The sequence below is a fragment of the Lasioglossum baleicum genome, unplaced genomic scaffold, assembly GCF_051020765.1.
Source record: "Lasioglossum baleicum unplaced genomic scaffold, iyLasBale1 scaffold1215, whole genome shotgun sequence".
Taxonomy (NCBI): domain Eukaryota; kingdom Metazoa; phylum Arthropoda; class Insecta; order Hymenoptera; family Halictidae; genus Lasioglossum; species Lasioglossum baleicum.
The window spans coordinates 1-25,639 of NW_027470274.1; the positions used below are offsets into that span (position 1 = coordinate 1).

General features: G+C 34.8%; 5 protein-coding genes across 5 annotated transcripts; 4 read left to right on the forward strand and 1 right to left on the reverse strand.

The window, feature by feature from the left end:
- The first annotated feature begins 362 nt into the window (after positions 1-362).
- LOC143220572 (uncharacterized) lies at positions 363-3,915 on the forward strand. Its single transcript, XM_076446192.1, has 10 exons — positions 363-398; positions 484-792; positions 868-1,270; positions 1,343-1,527; positions 1,605-1,694; positions 1,769-2,068; positions 2,455-2,692; positions 2,786-3,263; positions 3,336-3,630; positions 3,751-3,915. The coding sequence occupies exons 1-10, from the start codon at positions 363-365 to the stop codon at positions 3,913-3,915; spliced, it is 2,499 nt and encodes an 832-aa protein (XP_076302307.1).
- Positions 3,916-5,522: 1,607 nt separating this feature from the next.
- On the forward strand, positions 5,523-7,450 carry LOC143220571 (uncharacterized). The gene is made up of 4 exons (XM_076446191.1): positions 5,523-5,673; positions 5,745-6,037; positions 6,144-6,795; positions 7,362-7,450. The coding sequence occupies exons 1-4, from the start codon at positions 5,523-5,525 to the stop codon at positions 7,448-7,450; spliced, it is 1,185 nt and encodes a 394-aa protein (XP_076302306.1).
- Positions 7,451-8,305: 855 nt separating this feature from the next.
- On the reverse strand, positions 8,306-11,219 carry LOC143220570 (ATP-binding cassette sub-family F member 3-like). The gene is made up of 9 exons (XM_076446189.1): positions 11,147-11,219; positions 10,941-11,046; positions 10,561-10,747; positions 10,159-10,493; positions 9,577-10,075; positions 9,279-9,502; positions 8,834-9,198; positions 8,528-8,748; positions 8,306-8,452 (listed from the first exon to the last, which is right to left on the reverse strand). The coding sequence occupies exons 1-9, from the start codon at positions 11,217-11,219 to the stop codon at positions 8,306-8,308; spliced, it is 2,157 nt and encodes a 718-aa protein (XP_076302304.1).
- Positions 11,220-11,897: 678 nt separating this feature from the next.
- LOC143220574 (uncharacterized) lies at positions 11,898-12,748 on the forward strand. The gene is made up of 2 exons (XM_076446194.1): positions 11,898-12,002; positions 12,149-12,748. The coding sequence occupies exons 1-2, from the start codon at positions 11,898-11,900 to the stop codon at positions 12,746-12,748; spliced, it is 705 nt and encodes a 234-aa protein (XP_076302309.1).
- Positions 12,749-15,379: 2,631 nt separating this feature from the next.
- LOC143220568 (chromodomain-helicase-DNA-binding protein Mi-2 homolog) lies at positions 15,380-25,325 on the forward strand. The gene is given in 33 exon segments (XM_076446187.1): positions 15,380-15,416; positions 17,659-17,747; positions 17,834-17,956; positions 18,114-18,407; positions 18,490-18,648; positions 18,650-19,039; positions 19,147-19,309; positions 19,415-19,600; positions 19,672-19,861; positions 19,936-20,318; positions 20,391-20,560; positions 20,638-20,863; positions 20,947-21,410; positions 21,477-21,840; positions 21,843-21,929; positions 21,999-22,259; positions 22,262-22,318; positions 22,399-22,707; positions 22,822-22,839; positions 22,842-23,100; positions 23,165-23,202; positions 23,205-23,262; positions 23,338-23,524; positions 23,610-23,882; positions 23,956-24,090; positions 24,092-24,163; positions 24,165-24,237; positions 24,320-24,478; positions 24,481-24,568; positions 24,645-24,930; positions 25,011-25,212; positions 25,215-25,248; positions 25,250-25,325. Coding segments are annotated over 33 exon segments (5,910 nt in total).
- Positions 25,326-25,639: the final 314 nt, after the last annotated feature.

The window sequence follows — 25,639 nt, forward strand, 5'->3', positions numbered from 1 at the left end:
AGCTTCTGTTCACCGGTTATCCTCGATTTTCGCCAAATCGTGATACACATGAGCCGCGAAGTGCGTGTAGGTTGACTGGGAACAGAGAAAAAAGAGAAACGGATCCAAATGCAGTATTCGAGTAGTAGGGTAGTTAGCATTGTAGTCGATTAAAGACTCGTGTTTTGTACTAAGATTGACTAATCAATTGGATTTTTCAGATTAAACACACTCCAAGCGAGCAGTTTCATGTACCGCGGACTAAATAGGCAGCCCGGTTTGGTATAGCAAAGAATGGATTCCTAGCATAAGGGTACTCAACGTAAATTTAGCGTTGACGTCGACGTTGTTTGCGTTAAGGATATATTACGGATATCATCATCATGAAACGAAGTGTGGATGGGCGGAATATCACACAGGTGAGACAATTGGCAAGTTTTGTTTTATCGTTTCCACCGGGATAGAGTGAGCAGATATGAGAAGAGTATTAAAATTACTTGACAGGAGGAGATAGAAGACCACGATCCCTTGCAAACGCAGCAGCAGCAGCAGCAGGATGAAGCTGAACAGCAACAACAACAGCTAGAACAACAGACTGCCCAACCTCAAATTCGTTTCCTAAGTGCAAATGTTTTGCAACAGTTACAACAACAGCAAGATGTTCAACAACAAACACAGCAGCAACAGCAACCACAAGTCATTACTTTGCAGCAATTGCAAAATTTTGTGCCTTTACAGACTCAACAGCCACAGCATGATCAACAAAGAGCACAAACCATCTCTGTTCAATCTTTACCTCAACAATTTTTACAGGTGTGAGCTGCAGTTCTAATATAAAGAGGATAATAAGTCGATTGCTTCTGTTTTTGAGAATAACGATTATTTTAGGGTGCTCAGTTGATCAGTACTCAGACTCAAGCTGCACTTCAGCAGCAGCAACAACAAACACAGCAGCAGCAGACACAACAACAACCTCAACAACAGCAACAACCACAACAGCAACTTAGTTATAGCGTTATACCACAGATGCAAACTGTTAACATAGATGGTCAGGAAGCGCTTTTCATTCCATCCTCTGCCATGTCTGCTGCAGGGCATCATCAGAGCCAACCCACAATGCAGTTTGCCACTGCTAATGGACAGCAAGTTCAACTTGCAAGTCAACAAGTACAGCTGGCTAATGGTCAGACTATTATTACGCCACAGCCAGTTAGTTTAATAAGAGCACCCAATGTCTTTCCTACTTCTATTATACAAAATATCACTGGACAAACTGTACAATTACCAACAGGTACGTGTTTTGAGATTATTGAATGACAATTGTAAAAGTTAGTACGCTTGATTTTAAATTTTTTATGTTTAGGACAAAGTGTACAAGTTAGACCACTCCAGTTTCCTATGCAGCATGTTCAACAAACTGTGCCTGTGCAAGTACCGGTTACTGCTAGCAATGGCCAAACAGTATATCAAACTGTACATTTTCCTGTTCAAGCACTGTCTAGTGTTTTCAATGTGCCTGCCACGCAAATGATACCACAAATCACGCAAGTACTATGAACACATAAATAAAAGTTTTCCAGTTGTAAGAATTAGTATATATCGTTTGAAATATAATTTTTTTGCAGCAAATTCCGCAAGTAGCTCAAATAATCACCCCGAATGGACAAATTCAGCAGGTCCAAATTGCTAACTTACCCCAACTTCAAAGTTTGCAAGTAAATATAAAAGAAAAGAAATGATTTACCATTATATGATAATGTATTTTCTATTAAAATAATCTTAATATTAGAGTCAGCAGGTAACACAAGTTGCACAGCAAGTTGCTCAACAACAAGCACAACAACAAGTGGTGCAACAACAAGCTCAACCACAAGTAGTACAATCTGTACAGCAGCAGCAGCAGCAACAAGCAGCGCAAGCTCAGGTACAGCAACAGCAGCAGCAACAAGTACAGCAAGTTGTACAACAGGTCATACAACAACAACAGCAGCAGCAACAGCAAGTTCAGCAAGCACAACAACAATCATCTGCGCCATCGTCTACTGTAGCGACTTGGAGTACGACAGTAACAACTCCGAGCAATGTTCAAGTAAAAAATCTTGAAAGATATACAGGTTGCTTATTTGAAGTTTAACACTCAATTATTTCTTAAACTATAGTTTGTTTCAAAACATGTTTCAAATGAAACTTATCTTGTTTGGAGGAGGATATCTTATAATGATCATAAACTTGACCTTGAGCAGTCTTCAAAGACCATAGTATTTAGGTTAATGAATGCATCCTAAAAAATACTATCCACTTACGTAAAAAAAAAAAATACAGTCATACATTTTATGACCGTTATAAAATGCTCCCTTTGAAACAGGGTAAGTTTTATTTGAAACAAAGTAATTGAGTGCAAAGCTTAAAACGGGACACCCTGTATTAAAAAGTTAATTATTTTTTTATAGTATCATTAAATGTTTATTTTTATAGGTCCTCGGGATAGGTGCACTTGGAAGACCAATGCAAGGAGGTAGTAACGTAATTACTACAAAAGATGGACAGAAAATCGATGTACAAACGTTATCAGCTTTAACAAGACCACCAGAGACAGTTGAAGGTGATATAAAAGTAACTAGTATCGATGCCAGACAATTAGCCAGTGGTCAAGTTATACATATTCCTGCTGCCCAATCGACACAGCCTGCTGTTCAGCCTATAACAATTGCAGGCATGTATACCAGTGACAATGTTAATTTTCATTTTTTCTATATGTATCAATCAAGAAAGGTATTAACACTTTAATTTCCTGTATGTTTCATAGGAACACAAGCTCAACAGCTAACTCTAATTCCTGCATCAGCGTTAGCAAACTTAACTGCCCAGCAAGGTAACATGATGAGGAGCGTTGGTAGTGGGAGTATAATGCAACTTCAACCTGCCGGCGGAATGAACACTACAAACGGTTTTCTTCAGTCGATACCTGTGCAAAATATTCCAGGTCTGGGTAATGTGCAAGTTATACCTGCGAGCGCTCTTCAGCCCGCCACTGTTCAAACATTACCCGCGACAGCAGCTGCGCCTATTGTTGCTGCCCCAACTGTGCAATTAGATTCGAATGACCCGACAAAATGGCAAATTTTACAAACTCTTCAGTCAAACAATACACTAACAACACCCACTCCCACGTCGCATCAGCATCAAGTAACTACTGCAACATCTGCGAATATTGACCCCGATTCTAATAAACAACATCGTAGAAGAGTTGCTTGCACGTGTCCTAATTGTGGTGATGGTGATAGGTAGGATTATAAAAATAATTCTCGCTGATTCAAGTTCGTGATAATTTTATAAATTGAAATTTATTTGAATAGAAATAGAGACATGACTAGGAAACGGCAACACGTTTGCCACATACCAGGTTGCAATAAAGTGTATGGGAAAACAAGCCATCTTCGAGCTCATTTGAGGTGGCATACTGGAGAACGACCATTTGCTTGTAGTTGGACATTTTGTGGTAAGAAATTTACTAGGTCGGATGAGCTTCAGAGGCATCGTAGAACTCACACTGGTGAAAAGAGATTCCAATGTCCCGAATGTACTAAAAAATTCATGAGATCGGACCACCTGACAAAACATATAAAAACACATACAAAGATTCGCAGTACGGTAAGGAGAGTTGTACCTCAATTAAAATTGTGATTTACAAATTAACGAAGAGATAAAAATAAAGAAAAAGACGAAAAGGTTGTATGTTTACAAGTTTTTATAATTTTTCTTCTATTATAGGAAGCAGCTACGTCGACCCAGGAAGGTTCTTCTGATAGTCAATCTTCTACGGAAGAGAAAATCATTATCGCTCTACATAAAGACACGGAACAGTCTGATATCATTATTTCCGAGCAAATGGACGAAATAAAACCTCAACCAACGAATCATGTAACAAATGAATAAAAAGAATTCATGTTCTCCCCATGTGGGTTCCTCTGCCTCTGAAAGGTTTAGGAATAAGAAAATTGTTGGTTGAAACGTTGGTTGTTACGTTAACGATATCGATGAAATCTTAACAAATCTAAGTAGCGTTACATTGTTTATGATAGTTTTCAAAGATTATTGTAATTATTTTCTGCGATAAAACGAAAAGAGAGAAAACTTTTTACAGGGATTATCATAATTCGATATAGTGTATAATCTATTTTTGTATTGATAAACGAATTCTGTAAATATGTATAATAATTGTATATTAATTGTAAAAAGAAAGATCTTTTGCACAAAATGAATTTTACACTTATAAACGGTTTTTGATATTATGACTTATAGACATGTTCAGTTTTTCACCTTATAGCGAAATTTTTATGGCATGTAGAAACAATAACGTTGCATTCAATTGCAATACTTTTCAGGCATAATATTTAGATAAAGTACCGAAAATAAAAGAATCAAAGGTAAGATGTTTAAACGTTTTTATTTATTTGTTCAGCGTCGAAAGTTTTTCTGCAAGAAAAATGTTTGTTACCTATATATACTGTTATATATATATATATAACAATACCTTTTACAATCGATATTATTCGAATTGACGTATATTTTGTCATTCGTACTTTTACATTTCTAATATAATATAAAATATTCTTTTTTTAGAAAGAAAATAAGTTTCTTATAATAAATTTTATTCTTAATTTTTCTAAAAAATAAATTCATCTGTTACTCCGTCTTTTTGTTTTAATAAATCGAGACGAATTAATAAATTTCTATTATTTAAATTGGAATTTAATTTCTAAATCGCATGAACGAATAAGGAAACAATTACGATTGGAATGTTTAAAAACGGATGTATGTTTCCCTAGCGGAAAGCGAGGATGCAGATTTTTTTCCTGCAGCCAATGGTAAAATAGTTACAACTGAAAGATACTGTTCTCGTTTCACTGCCATGACTTTAAGAGCTCCCAGGTGATGTATTCAGGTGTATTCGACGTATGCATGTTCGATCGAATATGACTCGTCAATACTATAAACAAACGGTCAACTCTTATCGGGATGTGCATTAATTTGATCACCCGTATGTGTGACGAGTCGATCCTGACTTGTACTCGTAAAAAACACCAGTGTATCTAAATCATTCGGCTTTGGAAAATTTTGGAATGTTGTGGATTCTGTTCGTTCATAGTGACTCAAAAACGGACACAAAGTGCGGTAGTTTCAAAGACCGTCCCGCTTTGGACAGAAAATCTTTTTTTCAATTTTAGGTATACAGTTTACAATTTATCGGATTAGACGTTTAATATATACTCTGAAAGCATACGAATTATTAAATATGAGTATAGAATGGGGAAAAAAATGTTCAAATTATTTTTCCGCTAACCTAATTGTAGTATTTTCTCTGTAGGAGGTATAATCTTATCTTATAAAATGTACTTCAGCCATTGTATGTTTTTAATGGTTCATTAATGGTTTAATTCGGGCATAATAATCAAGTTGAATTTAGTTAAATTAATTATATTATTTTTACAATGCAAATTTAACAGGGGTGAAGAAATACTGTTGTAAAATCAAGAACAAGAATGCCTGCACCACCTCCTCCTCCGCCTCCTCTTTTTAATACATCTGGAGCTGGTGGAGATCAGGATAGGAGTTTACTTCTTCAGTCAATTCGAGCTGGAAAGACTTTGAAAAAAACTGTGACCGTAGATAAAAGTGCACCTGTAATTAGTGGTATGTTATAGAAAATGTGTATTTCCATGTAAATGATACATTTATTACAGAAATTATTATTATTATTTTAGGTAAAGTAAGAACTGAACCAGGAAACTCTTCTTCCTTAAATACTAAGGAAAATAGTTCTAATATAGCAAACAGTGGTATTAATGCAAGTAATGGAGGACCCATAGGATTAGGTGGATTATTTTCTAGTGGTATGCCTAAATTGAAGCCTACAAGACTCAGAACCTCTTCAGGTGAAAAGAATACTAGTAATGTAAATAATACAAACCTTGGTCAATCAACTGTTTCTAGCATAAAAAGAGGTCCACCTCCAGTCCCACCACCAGCTACTCAAAAACCACAAATATTTACTCAGGTAAAAATATATTCGCAGTTATATTTAAAAAATGTAATTGATGATATTAAGATATTAAGATTTATATAGATATAAAATGATATTAAGATTTGACATATTATTTTAGAAGACAAACTCAATGTCAGGACAAAGTGTCACAGATTCTGCTAATTCCAGTGCAGAAACATCCAAAGGATTTGGAAAGCCTATCCTTGCACCTAAACCACCTTCTACATCATCATCTGTGTTGCACAAACCATCACCACCTCCTAAGAAATTAAACTTAACTACCGGAGGAAGTGTATCAAGGGCACAAAGTATGCGATTGCCTAAATCACCCTCTGTACTTGCTCCAACTTCATCATCTCTTCATCAGTCTCAGGATTGCCTAAATGAAACCCAACCAAGGCCTACAAATCGAATTCTTAGACATCCGAACGCGAAACCTCCCTCTCCACCTACTTCCAGAACAAACAGTATAACCACTACAGCGACTAGAGTGGCACCGCCACCACCTTCTAGAGTGACTGTTAGCGCTCCAGGTATACCACCTCCACCTCCGCCTCTTCCGCATCGTCCAGCTCCTACTCATCAGAGACTAGCTCCACCACCGCCACCACCACCAACACCTCCTACAAGGAGTTCTTCCATGCGCAATGGACAGATGATGAGTGCTTTAGATTTAGAGGTTCGATTTGCGGACATGTTTCATTCTATTGTGAGTTTTCCGCCGCCGGAGCCATTCAAGGGGTTCACGAAAATCTACAGCAGCAGAAATGGTGAGAATGACATGCTTGAAAGTCATTTGTCCTTTTCCTTAAATTATATTATTAGACGATATACTGCTGAATTGTTCCTGTAAGGTTTAGTTCAGTCTTGAAGACATTTATTATATATTTGCATGTTTAAAATTATTCATCGCTTTTCACATAGTTTACTGACAATGAATCACCATATTGAAGTCTTGTTTAACAGATCAATTACTTTGTTTTGTTTCTGTGCATGAATAGAAAATTTATTCCCTTGCTTGTACATTTATGTGGCATAAAGTAAAATTAAGTATGAAAAATAAACTATATTCTAATTTAATTATTCTAATCACTTATTATATATTATATATTATGATATATAAAGGAATTAGGAGTGATTCATAAATCCTAAATTGTAACTAATACTAGGTGTTTGTCTAAATATTTGAGCTAATTAAATTATTGTTCTGCACTAATGCTATTTGCTTGTATGCGTGATGCACATCTTGAAATTACAACTGTATGTTAAGGTCTGATTATCGAGTGAAGTTAAGATTCGTCAAGAGGAAAGTAATAGAAATATTTGAAAATTCCAGCGGCAAAACAGCAAGCTCCTGCACCACCCATGCAAATGTCTTCTATATCCAATACAATGGTACCATTAAATACATCATCTGGAGGTTAACTGTGACAATACAGTACAACTTCTTTGGCACATAAAACGTTTCCAAGTAATTTGTTATATTTATTATATTGTACGATTAGTCTTAATAATTTTTGAAGCATTATTACAACGAAATGGAAAATTTAGATAAATGAAAAAAGAAGTAAAATAAAAGTATTAGAACCATCATATATAACAAAGTACTATGAACATTTCGTGTATTATGAAGTATTATGGATATTTCATTTAATTATGAACATTTTATGTTTATTAATAATAAAATGTTGATTTTAATGTTTATGATATCATAATTCTATACATTATTTTTTTTTTATAAACTGTGGTATATCATATTGTGTTATTATTACACAGTAAATTTTAAAAAAGATTTGCAATTATATGTATAAATAATTGATCATATATGTTCATCAGTGTAATATTCTGAATGGTTTTATAATAAGAACAAATCTTATATACTTTTATTTATAACAACGACTTTTTATTATTAACTAATGTACAATATTAAATATCAGAATTTTTTTTAGATATAGTTTATTGTAGCTGGCAGTTAAACGATGTGAAACTTTCCTAATTCTATATTATTGTAAATCGAAGACTCAGTCTATTTTGCAAGTTTTATGTTAATAATGAAATAGATATAATATATAAACAATGATTTTTAATGCTCATGGCTTTATTTAAAAAGACAATATAATTTCCGCGACAATATCGATAAATAAATCATAAACGTCCATTGTCCCAATATAAGAAAAAGTATTCATTATTCTCTTGTATCTAATTGAATTAATTGAAATTTTCACATCGGTAACTTAACTCGGGACAATGCAGAAACTGATAATTAAATTAGAGTGATCTTTATATTTCAAGTTCCTTTTCAATAATCCTACGATATTCATCAAAACCTCCCTCGATGCATCGAACAGAACCTTCTGCGCATACCCAGAGTTCAGTACATACCATGCGAATTAATCTTTCATCGTGTGAAACTAATATAACACCCGCCTGAAAAATTATTTAAATAAGAATTATCATAACAAATTAAAATGAAATACAAATAAATTGAAGAAAACTATTTACCTGGCAAGTATTTAGTGCTTTACCTAAAGCTTCAATAGATTCGATATCCAAATGATTTGTAGGTTCATCAAGTACTAAAAAGTTTGGCATGGCAGCACACATTAAGGCAAATGCTACTCTAGATTTTTGCCCACCAGATAAAGAACTGATAGTCTGTAGTGCTAAGTTACCACTTATTCCAAAGCTTCCGAGCATTCTTCTATATTCTTCAACTGGTTTTCCTAAAAAAGTTAAATGGAAAATTGACTTACAAAAATCATTTCATTTCTAATAGTATTTATATATGAATTATAAATTAACTAGTACCTGGGAAATGATTTTGCAATAATTCAACTGGACATACGCGCATATCTAATTGATCTACGTGATGCTGACTAAAATATCCAAATTTTAAGTTTCTATGAACATGCACTGTGCCTCGTGTTGGATTTAGTGCACCTGTTATGATCTTTAGAAGTGTAGTTTTACCGGCACCATTCTCTCCCACGATACAAATGCGAGACTGTAAACTAGCAGTCAAATTAACGGCACTGAATATACATGAATTATCACTTTCTTTAGTATAACTAAAAGAAACTTCATTAAGTTGTAATATTGGAGGACTTAATGGTGTAACATCTGGGAAGCGAAGAGTTACTTCTCCTTCTTTCTCCATTGGTTTAAGCTCTGGTCTGTAGAAGATAATAAAATTTCATGTAATAATATTTCATAAGAATTTATCAGTTATTTATATTAGATTTGTTGAACTTACAGTTTTTCTAACATCTTGATTTTACTCTGTACACTTGAAGCGCGATTAGCATTATATCGAAATCGATCAATGAATTCTTGTACATGTGCCCTCTTAGCCTGTTGAGCTTCGTATTCCCTCTGCTGATTTCTTTCACGTTCTCCTTTAGTTTTTGCAAATTGTTCGTAATTACCTCGATATGCCTCAATTTTTTGTCCACGCAAATACAGTATGTCCGTGGGAACCTATCGTTAAACACAACAAAGTTTTCGATTGTATAACGTAAAAAGATGATTGAATAATGTAAAACAGTCTATACCGTATCCAAGAAATTTCTGTCGTGAGATACGACGAGCAAAGTAGTTGGCCATGACTGTAAATATTTCTCTAGCCATAATATAGCTTTAATATCGAGCATATTGGTAGGTTCGTCAAGTAACAGAAGATCAGGTCTAGAAAACAGTGCTCTTGCAAGTGCTAATCTCATTCTCCAGCCACCAGAAAAAGCTTTAGTTGGCCACAATTGTCTTTCAACGGAGAATCCAAGTCCTGATAAAATTGCACTGGCTCTAGCAGGTGCTTTATCTACTTCAGCTAATTGCATTGCTTCATATATTCTAGCTAATTCTTCGCCTAATGCATCTCCTGTTTTACCACCTTCCTTTTCGATTACTGCTTGCAATTCTGCTTCCTTGCTAAGTAACATACTTCTCTCTTGGTCACATTCCAATACAGATTCCAGGGCAGAAGTATCGTCTCCAGCAACTTCTTGTTCTACATGTAAAACTCTTATATGAGATGGTATTCTCAATTGTTTACTGAAATGATTACAATGAAATGGACTATATAGAAGATAAATAAGGTATATGATATTTGAATAATTATGGGATACTTTTACTACCTAGATATCATCCTTAATAAGGTAGTTTTACCGAGCCCATTTCTACCAATAAGGCCATACCGTCTACCAAATGCAAGAGTTAAGTCAGCTCCTTGCAATAATATTCTATCCCCATATGCTATATCAAAGTTTTCTATCCTAATGTCTTGAGTCTTATTTACACCACTCTTAGTTTCCATTCTACTGTCCTTTTTACTTGTCATTTGACTTGCACTGGCAGATTCTATGCCTTGACTAATGGTGTTAATTCGTCCACTTAATTCATTGTTACTCCTCTTTTCTTGTTTCTGTTGTAACTTTGCTTCTGCCTTTTCTAACTTCTTGGCGTCTACTTTCTGTTGAGGGACATCTTTTAATCGAAATAATATCTAAATACTAAATATCCACAGAATGAATCGTTACCATGGCATCGTCTCTCGTAGTAACCCATATACTCTTTATTTGTTCTACTTGAGCTTCTAGAGTAGCAGCCATAGTCCCCAGGTGTACCGGAGCATTCAATACTTTGTTCACTCCGTTCTTTCTCCTTTCGACGTTTCCATCATTTGAATTGCCCTTTAGCATTTCTAATAGTTTTACGCATATTTGCCTGCACAGAAAGAATTCTAAATTGGAGATCCAGACGAGAAGTTATATAATACGACTAAAAAATGAACATCAACGAGGACAGTAAATTGAAGTTTGAACTTCGAATTACACAGTCGGGAATAAAATAAACTTAATAACAATTATAGAGCATAACTGACGATATAAAAATGACAAGTGCGAACACGTTTACAGACCTAACCTCATTCTCTGGTTTTTCTGCAACTTCGTGTAAAACCTCTCCTATCGCTTCGTAAACCTCGTCACCGTCCTCAAAGTCATCCTTAGAGCTGTCTAATATACCTTTACGGGAAGGAATATTTATATTAGTCGTAAGTCTATATCGTTTACGAATTAAATAACAAAAATTTCATAACTTATAGGTTAATCTCCAAGAATATACCTTCCACATATTGATACAGATCATCGTCTATTGTGGGAAATTGACTACGAATATATTCACCACAGACTGCCATGCCAATTAACGTGTTTAACGAAAATGTCAAAACGAATTTACTTCGAATGATTTATAAAACGATATGCTTGACAGAACCAGACGTCAGAATTCCTTTGAACACTACAAACACATGTTTACGCCATTTTAGAATGTAGTGCTGCAGTCAAGACATCGTCCAGGTAGCTTAATTTAAATTTAAGTAAGTTACCGTCGCGTTCGGTTCATGCATGGTTTTATTTACTAGATTTTCAAAATTTCAGTCACATATCAATAATCTGTCGGATTTGCTCGGAATTGAATTGAACGTTTTATATTAAATCTAATGGCAAAGTGGCCATTTTGAAGCTGTCAAAACGATTCTTGTCGTTTGATTGTATGTAATATTTGTTTCTTTGAGTTCTGACATTTGCTTGGGATTGCTAAGAAATTTTCTATATCATGGACTTACTCAGATCGTGAAAAGTGCGTACAATGACAAATGTCAAAATGGTTTAAAGTCAATCGAACGAACAATAAAGATTTATCACTGCTGCGAAAGAAAGATGTCAAAGAAAGTTACTGCGAGTGATGTGAATTTTTGCAACGTTGTCCAAAGTCTTTCTCTGATGATCGTGCAGTAGAATCGTCGTTGGATTTATTTAGCCTGATTTGAATTGTTTAAAGAAGAAACGATACGGTTTTATATAAAATAGAGAAGATGGCGACCGACATCGAGGAATCAGACACCGATGATCACGAAAGGCCAGCTCCTCCGAAACGGCAATGTACACGAGTTAAAGTTAACGAGACAATTTGGGATATGGTAATTATGACATATAACGATAAAAAAGTCGTTTAAATCCTAATAAGTACGTTAATCTTGCGTTTCTTTTCTGTAAAGATAGAATTAATGAATCATAGTCATGTAATTTTTTAATTGTACAGTTCATTTAAACGTTTATTTTGTAGGAAAAGAATTCAAACGGGAAAGAGGAAATAGTACAAGAAACGGAGAATGTGGAATACGACGATGCAGAAAGACAAGCGAGGGAAAAATTGGAAAGATGGCAAGATTATCAGGTGACCAAAGGGTATGTGGATAACACCATTAACAAAGTACTGGAGAATTACATTATGGGAACGTCGACTTCTTACTCTCTGGAAGAATCTAGATTTCAATTGTTTAAAGGAAACGATATGGAAGATACAGCAGTTATGATGGCAATTCGTAATCATGGTTTAGTTCAATCTGCAGGACTTGTTTCTCAATCCAGTGCTTTTTACAGTGATAAAGCTCCAGGCTATTGGACTAATAACGAATATACCGATGTACATTGTTCTTGTCCTTCTAATCGCATACAAGGTGGAAGTTTTGAGAAGTCTATAGCTACTACATCTACAAATTCATTGAGACTGAACGATTCGAAAAGCACTGAGGAATATAATAGACTCGATTGGGATCTGGATAAAATAGACGAGAATGATGAACAGGAGAACTTTTTAGAAAGAGCTGTGGCAGAAGCTATAAAGAAGAAAGGGCTTAGTGCTCTAAGTGTTGATTATGGTTGAGCAAAAGTAATGCTCATATCTTAATATATGATTATACAATAGCATTGCATATAACTTTTTATCTTTGCAAATCTATTTCGATTTGTATGAACAACTGCATAGATGACATTCATCAGAAGTTTTGCAAGTAATTGTATTTTGTTAAAACAAAAAGTTTTGGTAACTACCTATTTCTTTATTCATCACAGACAGATATATGTTTAGTTATGCATAAAGTTGTACCATATATATACAAGATTGAAATATTTTCGACAAGAAATTAGATTTCATTAATATATAAAAAGAGATGAATATAGTACAAAGTTTTGTTCATGATTAATTGAACTGCATTAAATCAAAAAGTTTAATCGTATTTAATTTACTAAAAGAGCAGTTTCAACAAACTCAGATACTTGAATTATTTCAAGTATGTACAATAACTTTATAACATGATTTAACGATTGTTAATCATTGTTAAAATACAAAGGTCCTAATTCATTCCATACAGTATTGCATTGCTTCTAGCCATTCCTGAAGATGAATTATTATATCTTTTTATAAATTGTAATTCCTTAAATGATATGTATATATATATACATATATATGTACATACGTATATGTATATATATTTATATATAAAGCATGTTTGTTTTCTAAAATTAGTATTACAGGTATAATAATTCTTAGAAGCAAAGATGAATCTATTGTACGTAATAGTATTACAAATTTCTTCTTCTAACATATTTTCTTTTGTATACAAAGGCCTTCATGATATGTATGTATTTCATCATCTGTAAATAGATTGTTACGTACGAAACGTATAAATAAAATTTTCATTCACGTTATACGATGACACGTATCTGTATAGGATATGTAATGTGTGCTCTGTCGGTACACATAATTCGTATTTCTAGCACGTAAATAAAGCGGTGTAAACGAATGCAACGTATTATTATATAGAAAATTACCGCAATATACGATCTGAAAACGGCAGTCATTAATAGCTGTAAAGTAAAATAATTTTAAGAATAAATTCTTTAATAATTCCTATAACTACGAAACAGAATTATTACCTGCCCGAGATTAAAGCTATTGTCTTATAGAGTTTTGCTGTATTTCAATATATAGGCACAAATTATTTCTAGGTCGCGCCATATCCGTACTCTTTCATTATAGAATTTTCTCCGTTACCTTTAAATTTTCTCGAATTATCAATCATACCTTTATCAAGGAAAATTATTAAAATATTTGAAATCTTATCAGTGATACTTAATCCAAATATAAATGAAATGTATAATTTTCATTAAAATTAACTTAAATTTATATAATTCATTTGATGCAGAGTAGTCTGAGGAGAAATTAATTAAATGTATTCGTCGAATCATATTTTTTATCAGCGGAAGCGAGAGAATTAATGAATTTAGCTAAAGAATCATACATGCATGTGTTCGTATCAATTCGTGTATATTATGCATTTGCTTTATTCTCGAATGCATTATGATAATAATCAATTTCTTAATTCAGATTTTCTCATGATGCATCGACGTTAACGAGTAATTTGATCTTACAAAATCGGCGTGCACGCGTGTTGCGATACAGATACACTCGCAATTAAAAACAAGTATCTTTTTCATGTAAAAATATAATACATCGATTGTGTTCTGTTGCTTGTTTCCATCTGAAAGATCGATATACGAACACACGTATCGGACGTGTACGAATATGCAACTGTTCTATCAGCAATCATACTGCAAATCTGTACACGCATACTATTACAGCATGCAACTCTATAATCTACATTAAACTAAAATGGTGGAATTCGTTTGTGCGAGAAATAATGCTAAAAAATTGATGCGTTACTATTACCGATACTAACTACGTAAATACTTTTCAAAAAGTAGTATATTTTATTCCACAGCAAGATATTAACACGTTTAAATATCAAAAGTCTCGAAATAAAAAGAATACCGAATATATACATATAAAAAAAAAAAAAAAAAGGTACGAAAAGTCACGGAAAAACAAAAATAGGAATAAAAAAAAAAAACAAAAAAGGAAAGAAAAGAAACGAGAAAGAGGAAAAAAAAAAAAGTAAAAGACCAGCGTAGGAAGCGAAATATATACGGAAATGCATTGCTATTGAAAAAGGAAGCGTTTTCGAAAAACTAAAGAGCATATTCTGCGAATCTGCAAGGGGATAGGAGAGGGAGGGTGGCTGAAGGGAGAAGGAGGGGCAAAGAAAAAGAAATAAATGCAACACGGTAGACTCGGGCAGACCATTCGTATACATTCAGCTACAGCACACTATAACAGCTCGAACGAGGGACGAGGGAAAAGAAAGAGGGGAAGAAGCAAACTCTCTCATAACGAAGAGGGGTAAGCGAGGGGAGAGAAAATTCGCCGGGTAGTGGGGGAGGAACGAAGAGAACTGACGAATCGCGTGAAAGAAGAAGCATACAGCAGTAGGTGCACATCGGTGCACGTACGAGACGAAGTGACGGCACGCCGGAAACTGAAACGCGGAGAGCGTCGAGACACGAACGTTTAATGTCGCATTTCCGTGCTGTTTTTCTACAGTGAGCATCTTAGCCAGTGTGTGATTAGATCCATCTCGAGTTTTCTCGAGTGTGTAGTTTGTTGCGGTATTAGAGAATGGCATCCGACGAGGAGGTGGACGAGAGCTACGCGGGTAAGTGCCAGGAGGGACACACTTGATCACAAATACTACCGGAAAGTTGTATCCTCGAACACGCAGGACGCGCGCTTTTCGTACGATGGCTGCCATATCAATTGATCCTTCTGTAGTTTTCCATACATTCTTTCTCTCTCTCCTATATTTTCATCGCGATTTCTCCTATGTGTTTTCCCTTCGACGCGGGTTAATCGTTGAAATGGAATTTATCGAAGTTCCAATTCCCTAGGTCTCTTCTCCTGATCGTTCTCTCAATGAAGGAACAACTAACCTTCGAATTGTCAAACAATTCCCCGAGCATTCGATGATAATCTATTTAACAGGTTAATACCATCGCTGGCAATCATGATTTATCCGATCCTCGTATAAATGCAACGAATTTAATCGTTCTTGTATAGGTTATTGTTTACATTCTACGGTTACATAGAAATCACATGATTTTTTTTTACTTCCCTTCGTTTAGATTGTTCCTGTGGTTGCAAAGTGGCCAGTGTCGTATTATTACCGTGCAATTTCGTCGGCACTTGGTAAAAGTTCGATCTCGAATCTTAATATTATTATCTCGCACGTTCTAACCGTTGACTGAAATTTTTTCCTATGCACACAGGAATATCGAATGCCTCGTATTATTTCCCACTGTGATTCTTATGTAATTAATGCTTAATGACTGCTCGAGAAATTTTTCATTCCACGATTAATTCCGTATGTTTCCATCGATTCCGTTCGTCGTTTCGAATGAAAAATTCGACAAGTTTCCGTTGTTTTTTGGCATAAAAGAATTCCAGTACCATCTTAATCTACTTTAACCGCTTAACCGCAGAGTAGTAAAGATAACTTCATTCATCATGTACATTTCGACGGTCTTTTTCTTTCCAATTCCTTTCGTTCGATCTCTTATTTACAATTCGATTCTTTTCTTTCGCCGTTGCTGGAAAACTTAGAGAAAGAAAAATCAAGCCGTAACGACAATTCTAATTTCTAGCGGAATCTTTAAGTAATTTCGCAATGCGTGCTTCGGTTTTCTCACCATCTGGTACGCTTGTGTGTGTATATATTATACAGACGCACACCATTAATCACAATATATAAGCGACCGGTGCAAGCTTCTCGAGGAGATCGTGTTCCGGGACTTATTAAAAATTTCTCCCATATATCATAATCATGAATTCTTCTACGGCCTTTTAACGTAGCCGGGAAACGAATGAATTTAGAATCTGCGGCAATATTATGAATATAAAATATAGACATCCAGTGTGGTGAGCCCTTTCAAAGAAAATGGCGGACGCATACTCTTGTACACAGCATTCACCAAACGAGGATTAGTCTAAAATAATGTTATATATTTCGATTATTTCATCTTAATGCTTCGATCATCTTCCAATGACAATCATGCATATGCTCGTGCTTGCTGTCGCACAAAGATCACATATTTACGCCGGTTTTATTCTGGTTCTGCCAAAAAAATTAAAAAATCGGTTTGTTATAAAACGTTATTGATTTGCCAATTATTAATTTACCGCTATATCACGAATTGGACATACGGAGCAATAGAAATTCTTCCAATCTTATTTCTTTTTCTTCGTTTTATCTATTTTATGTTAATATTGCAACAATTTAAAAAATTTTTTTTTTTTTTTTTTTTTTAACAAATTTTTTTTTATTTAATAAAAAATCGAGTTTAGTTACTTTTTGGACTTTGATTTTTATTTTCTGATCTTTAGAAAAAGCGAATGGTCAAATTTTTTTATCGTATTGTTGTAATATTATGATAACAAAGAATTATTATATCGAAATAATATAAAATATTTTTATATCTGTGTATTTGTAAAATATATAGGACGATTATATTAAAGTATTTTTAAAGCTCTCCCAACTATACGTACGCGCGCACACACACGCGAGGGGGAAGGGGGAGTCATAAAATATTGATTTATATGAAATATTAATTTTGTTGGAAGTATATGGATACATTAACTATTCTTAAACCTATACATTGTAATGAATACAGATATTGATTTTATGTAAGCAGAAGTAGGCAATGAAAAAGTTGCTTATTATATTAGTCACACCATGGAACTATCATATTACAGAAATGAAAAAAATATTGTTAGAAAATTTATACTGATTTATTTCATACTAGTTAGATTTCTATATATTTCTTCATAATTACATTTGGACTATTTAATTAGATTTTTGTTATTTTATAAAATAATGTTTTTTCAATTTTATGAAATTTTAGGAGAGGATGATATAGATGAAACTGGAGGGCAAATTTCAAATGTTCAGCAAGTGGATGGTTCATCTGATGCAGAAGAATCTCAAAGATTAGTTAGTATTTTACATGTAGATTTTATATATATTTTTTTTTTTATTTGAATTTAGAGCATTAATTGAAAAATATATTTTTTATATAGGAGGAAGATGATGATTATGAACCAGAGGAAAGAAAGAAGAGAAAAGGCAAGAAACGAAAAGCACGTAGTGAAGATAAGAAAGGGAAAAAAAAGAAGAAAAAGAAAAAATCTGATTCTGGAGATGTAATTATTTCTGCTCTATTTTCCTTGAATATAATTCATTTACCAATATCAGATAATCAAATAAATAATGTTTTTGAATTTTTATTTATATTTCAAAATGTGACATTATTTATTTGGTTGTATAATATAATAAGCTAAATATTTTTATTTTATATAGGAAAGTGATTTTGGAGGTGGTGGTGAAACTGGTGATGTAGGTGGAGATGATAGTGACTATGCAGGCAACAGAAAAAGTAGAAAATCTTCCTCTAGGAAATCATCTAGTCACAATGCACCAGCTCCTTCTAGCCAGGAACCTACAACAGGCATGCCTACAATAGAGGAAGTTTGTAACACCTTTGGACTGACCGATGTACAAATTGAATACACTGATGCAGACTTCCAAAATTTAACTACTTATAAATTATTCCAACAACATGTCAGACCACTTCTTGCAAAAGAAAATCCAAAAGTAAAGCCTTTATTATAAGTAATAAGTCCAAAATAATATTTTTTTTCACAATTTGTTTATTTATTGCATTGTAAATTTTTAGGTTCCAATGTCGAAACTTATGATGCTAGTAGCTGCCAAGTGGCGTGATTTTTCTGAATTAAATCCTCACACACAACCAGATGCGGATGTGACATCTGCAAATGTAGATGAGGATAGCAGGAATGCGAGGGCAAATCGTGGTAGTGCAGTTCAAGAAGGCGGAAGACGAAGAAGATGATGATGAAGATAGCGATAGAAAACGGAAATCGCGAGGATCTAGAGCAAAAAAGGGCAAGAAAGCTTCTAAAGTACCAACGCTTAAAATCAAACTTGGGAAACGCAAACGTGGAAGCTCAGATGAAGAAGCAGAAGGTAGTGGTGCTGGTACAGATAGAGATTCAGACATGGAATTCGAGCAGATGTTAGCAGATGCAGAAGAACCTACTGGCGCTGACGGAACGAATAAAGGAAATACAGAAGAAAGCGGTGTCGAACCACCGGCAGAGCCACCTGTTCGCAGGAAGGCAAAGACCAAAATCGGAAATAAAACTAAGAAGAAGAAAAAAACGAAAACCACGTCGAAGTTTCCAGATGGCGAAGAAGGTCTTCAGGTATAATTTATTCATCTTATCAATAATTATTTTCTTCTCGTCACGATATATAGGATTTTGAAAACATTGTAGAATTTTTTGTATAATGTTTATATTTTTATATACAGACTGATCATCAAGATTATTGTGAGGTGTGTCAACAAGGTGGAGAAATTATTTTATGTGACACATGTCCTAGAGCTTATCACTTGGTGTGTTTAGAGCCTGAATTAGAAGAAACCCCAGAAGGAAAATGGAGTTGTCCCCACTGTGAAGGAGAAGGTATTACAGGTACCTTCCTTGTAACCCTGAACCTTTCATCCTCCCCAATATGTTGATGCATATTAAATCAACAAAAAGAATCATAATTTACAGAATGATTAATTTTGTTTTCAGGTGCAGCTGAAGATGACGACGAACACATGGAATTCTGTAGAATATGTAAAGATGGTGGTGAATTATTATGCTGCGATAGCTGTACTAGTGCGTACCACACACACTGTTTAAATCCACCGCTCTCGGAAATTCCTGACGGTGATTGGAAGTGTCCTAGATGTTCTTGTCCTCCTATACATGGGAAAGGTATTATAAAGTTAAGAAAAAATTATTCATTATATACCAGTAACTTATATTTAACTTTTTATATTACAAAGTTTCAAAGATTTTGACCTGGAGGTGGAAGGAATGCCCAGAAACACCCTCGGAGGAACCTTCAACAAGTAAAGCAGCTCCTAAGCAGCGTAGAATGCGTGAATTCTTCGTGAAATGGGCAGATATGTCTTACTGGCATTGTGATTGGATCACAGAATTACAACTGGATGTTTTTCATCCTCTTATGTTCAGGTATGTCATTTATCAAACAAACAACGGTATTTAATATTTTCTTTAATAATTCTTTGAAATTTTGTAATTTTCAGAAATTACTCACGAAAGTATGATATGGATGAACCACCAAAATTAGAAGAACCGTTGGATGAAAGTGATTCTCGTGTAAAACGATTGAAAGAGCAGGATGGTGCTACAAATAGAGACGAATATAATTTAGAGGAACGATTCTATCGTTATGGAGTTCGGCCAGAATGGCTTGTAGTACATCGAGTAATTAATCACAGACTTTCAAGAGATGGTAGAGCGACGTACCTCGTTAAATGGAGGGAATTAGGATATGATCAAGCAACTTGGGAAGATGAACACGAAGATATTCCTGGGTTAAAACAGGCCATTGAGTATTACCTGGATCTCAGAGCCGCAAACTGCTGTGATGGTAGTTCCTCACGCAAGGGCAAGAAGGGTGAGAAGAGTCGGTTAATTTATTTTTTCTTTTTGCAATTTAAGTTACAAGACATAAAATGACCATATATGTTTTGTTCAGGTAAAGGCAAAAAATTAAAAACTCGAGAACTTATTGATGATGAGGAGAGAACACCTAAGAGATATACCCCTCCACCTGACAAACCTACCACGGATCTCAAGAAAAAATATGAGCGACAGCCAGAGTATTTAGATCAAACTGGAATGCAGTTACATCCTTATCAGCTAGAAGTACATATTTTCATCGTTTTTTATCTTTATCACAATATTTATTTCAACGACCTTTACCTGATTTCATGACTTTATAGGGTTTGAATTGGTTAAGATATTCATGGGGTCAAGGCATAGATACTATTTTAGCAGACGAGATGGGATTGGGAAAAACAATTCAAACTATCACCTTTCTCTATTCGTTATATAAAGAAGGACATTGTAAAGGACCATTTTTGGTATCTGTTCCTCTATCAACTATCATTAACTGGGAACGTGAATTTGAAACCTGGGCACCTGATTTCTACTGTGTTACTTATGTTGGCAAGTATATACAAGGACAATTAATTAATAAAAATAAAAATTGATTGATTCTCTTGACTAAATAATATGTATTTTAATTTTAGGCGACAAAGATAGTCGTATTGTAATTCGTGAGAACGAATTGTCTTTTGAAGAGGGTGCTGTTCGTGGAGGCCGAGCATCAAAGATTCGATCGAATCAAATTAAGTTCAATGTTCTCCTTACAAGTTACGAACTGATTTCAATTGATTCTGCGTGTTTAGGTTCGATAGATTGGGCTGTATTAGTAGTAGACGAGGCGCATAGACTCAAATCTAACCAGTCGAAGTTTTTTAGACTATTAGCGTCTTACAATATCGCATATAAATTATTATTAACCGGAACTCCTTTGCAAAATAATTTGGAAGAATTGTTTCATCTTTTGAATTTCTTGTGTCGTGATAAATTCAATGATTTAGCTGCATTCCAAAATGAATTCGCTGATATTTCGAAAGAAGAACAGGTGAAGAAATTGCATGAGTTACTTGGGCCACATATGTTGAGGAGATTAAAGGCTGATGTATTAAAGGTACTTGCAACATATTTTGTACAGGTTCAATATGTAAGTTACTCTAACTATTGTTTTTATCCATAGAATATGCCAAGCAAATCTGAATTCATTGTTCGTGTTGAATTATCGCCCATGCAAAAGAAATATTATAAATACATATTGACGAGAAACTTTGAGGCTCTAAATCCTAAAGGCGGAGGTCAACAAGTATCGCTTTTGAACATCATGATGGATCTTAAGAAATGCTGCAATCACCCTTATTTATTCCCGGCTGCGTCTCAAGAAGCACCAACTGCACCAAACGGAACTTACGAAACATCTGCACTAATAAAAGCAGCAGGAAAATTAGTTCTATTGAGCAAAATGTTAAAAAAACTAAGAGACGATGGACACAGAGTGTTGATCTTTTCTCAGATGACAAAAATGTTGGACATTCTTGAAGATTATTTAGAGGAGAGGGTTACAAGTATGAGAGAATAGATGGTAACATTACTGGCGCTCAGCGACAGGAAGCTATCGACAGGTTTAATGCACCTGGTACGTGAACAATTTTATTTTATTTTGTATATATTATCGAAGTAAAATTAACAAATTAATTTTCAACAGGTGGTGCGCAGCAGTTCGTTTTCCTACTTTCTACTCGTGCTGGTGGTTTAGGTATAAACTTGGCGACCGCTGACACTGTAATCATCTACGATTCCGATTGGAATCCGCATAATGATATTCAGGCATTCAGCAGAGCTCACAGAATTGGTCAAGCAAATAAAGTCATGATTTATAGATTCGTAACCCGTAACTCTGTCGAGGAACGGGTCACACAAGTGGCGAAACGTAAAATGATGCTAACACATTTAGTTGTAAGACCTGGTATGGAGGAAAAGGTGCTAATTTCAGCAAACAAGAACTTGACGATATCTTGCGATTCGGTGAGATTTCTAATGTTAAAATAAATTTCATAAAGTTGAATTTCAAACTAGAAAATATACATAATTTCAATTTATATTAGGTACTGAGGAATTGTTTAAAGAAGAAGAAGGTAAAGAGGATGAAGCTATACATTATGATGATAAAGCTGTAGCTGAATTATTAGATAGAAGCAAGGAGGGTATCGAACAAAAAGAAAATTGGGCTAACGAGTATTTAAGTTCTTTCAAAGTCGCGTCGTACGTAACGAAAGAAGGTGAAACAGAAGAAGAAGCGGACACAGAAATCATTAAACAGGAAGCTGAGAATACAGATCCGGCTTATTGGATTAAATTATTGAGACATCATTACGAACAACAGCAAGAAGATCTTGCCAGAACACTTGGAAAAGGTAAATATAATTTGTTCCTTTCATACATACGTGTGTGTGCGTGTGTATGTAAGTTCGTGCGTGGGTCAGCTATATGCACATACAGATGTAATAAAAAGTGATAATTGTTTTTAGGAAAACGAATACGTAAACAAGTAACTATAACGATGGTGTAGTAACTGGAGATCAAAGTACAAGAGACGATCAACCTTGGCAAGAAAATCTCTCTGATTATAACAGCGACTTCAGTGCACCTAGTGACGACGACAAAGAAGATGATGACTTTGACGAAAAGGGCGATGGTGATTTATTGTCTCGCAGAAGTAGACGAAGGTTAGAAAGGAGAGACGAAAAAGACCGACCTCTTCCTCCACTTCTTGCCAGAGTAATGGAAATATCGAAGTACGTTTGTATAATTTCATAAATAACTTGTATGTTTAAAAATGAGTGAAAAATGGATACTATAATGGTTCTTTTAAATTCAGGTATTAGGTTTCAATGCTAGGCAAAGAAAAGCATCCTGAATGCGATTATGCGTTATGGTATGCCACCACAGGATGCGTTCAACTCTCAGTGGTTAGTTACTCGTTCGAAATGCATCCCACAGTCAGTAAATTTAAAGTACTGTTAAAGTATATTGTCGCATTTCAGGTTGGTGCGAGACCTGAGGGGCAAGTCAGAAAAGAACTTTAAGGCATACGTTTCTCTTTTTATGCGACACCTCTGCGAACCTGGTGCAGATAACGCTGAAACATTTGCGGATGGTGTACCGAGAGAAGGCCTAAGTAGGCAGCACGTTTTAACAAGAATTGGTGTAATGTCTTTGATAAGAAAAAAAGTAAAGTTTTTTTATTTACTTATTTCTTTTTTTCCTAATTTTTACTTTCTTTGTAATAAATATTCTTCAATATTGCATTTAATAGGTGCAAGAATTCGAACATATAAACGGATATTACTCGATGCCTGAAATGATTCGAAAACCAGTAGAACCTGTGAAAATAGACGGTGGTGTAGATGGTGTAACTGGAACTAGCAGTACTAGTGCAACTCCAGCTACTTCTAACGCACCTAGCCCGAGTCCCGCTGCAACTCCAACTCCCGCTGTTGTCCTTGGATCTACAAATACTGACTCTAATAAAATAAATTCCGACACCTCTGAAGTGAAAGAGTGTAAAGAAGAACAAAAAGATAAAGATGTTAGTGTATTTGGTTTTTTGAGATAAATATAAACTCTAAATAAGCTTGTAATAAAAAAAATATGAATTTCAGGGTGCCGATGCAAAGGACGTGAAAGAGGAATCAAAGGATTCCAAAGAAGAGGAGGAAAGTAATATGGATAAAGATAAGGATAAAGAGGATGTAAAAAAAGAAGAGAAAGACACAGAAACAGAAGTAACGGATAAGGGAAAAAGATAAAGCGGACATTAAAGATGAAAAATCATTAGCAAAGCACGACGAAAAAATAGAAAACGCTGAAAAACAAAGTGAAACAGGATCCTGAGGAAGATGTAGTTATCGTTAAAGATGATGAGGAAGAAAGTGAAAAGCGGAGGTATTTGTTGATTCGACAAATATAAACCTTACATAAAAACCTTATTTATTATAATTGTCAAGACTTCTGATTTTACATTATAGGAAAAAGATAATAAAGATAAGGATGTAAAGGACTGTGATTCGGAGGCTATCAAGCCTAAGCGCAAGTTCATGTTTAACATAGCTGATGGTGGTTTCACAGAATTACACACATTGTGGTTAAATGAAGAAAAGGCTGCAGTGCCTGGTCGTGAATACGAATCTGGCATCGAAGACACGACTATTGGCTATTAGCTGGTATTGTTACACACGGTTATGGTCGTTGGCAAGACATTCAGAACGATATCAGGTAATAGAACCTGATGGTAACAGAAAAAACATATATGTTTAATATAAATGTACCTAATTTCAATATTATTTTACAGGTTCGCGATAATAAATGAACCATTTAAGATGGATGTAGGAAAAGGTAACTTTTTAGAAATAAAGAATAAATTCCTAGCTCGACGCTTCAAACTGTTGGAACAAGCATTGGTGATAGAAGAACAATTGAGAAGAGCCGCGTACCTGAATCTAACGCAGGATCCTAATCACCCTGCGATGAGCCTAAATGCAAGATTTGCCGAAGTCGAGTGCCTTGCAGAATCACATCAACATCTTAGTAAAGAAAGTCTTGCAGGAAATAAACCAGCGAACGCTGTGTTGCACAAAGTAATATCTTTATCAATGAAACATAATTTTCTTTTTTCAATGCATACCTATTGATTATATTTTTCTATATTCTATTACAGGTACTAAATCAATTGGAAGAGCTATTGTCTGATATGAAATCTGACGTAAGCCGTTTACCAGCAACTTTAGCACGTATTCCACCTGTTGCTCAAAGACTTCAGATGTCAGAGAGGTCGATATTGAGTCGATTGGCGGCTACTGCCCCAGGCGGAAGTAGTTCCCAGTCAGGCCAGGCAGCATTGTTAGCACAACAATTTCCTGCAGTTTTTCAGGAGGACAATTGCCAGCTACATTGCTGTGCTGCTAATTTCGGGAATTTTAGACCACAATACTCAGTACCAGGTCAACCACCACAGGGATTCACAGGTTTGTAATAAGTATTAAACTTTAAAAATGTTAGTATAAACTATTAACTTCTAGACATGCATACTACTAAAATAATTTACATTGCAGCTTGAATAGTAAGTGGTTGACAAACAGTGGCTCAATTAAGAACTCGTAATGGCGCAGATTAACACTACCTTTTAACAAGATCGTGTGGCGCTGCATTATTTTTCGTAAATTACGATTTTTAGCTGAATTTCATTAGAAAAAGAGACGCTAAGATTTAAAGAAATAACGAAGACAGACACACACAACACACACACACACACACACACGCATACACATACACGTAACGTGTTACATC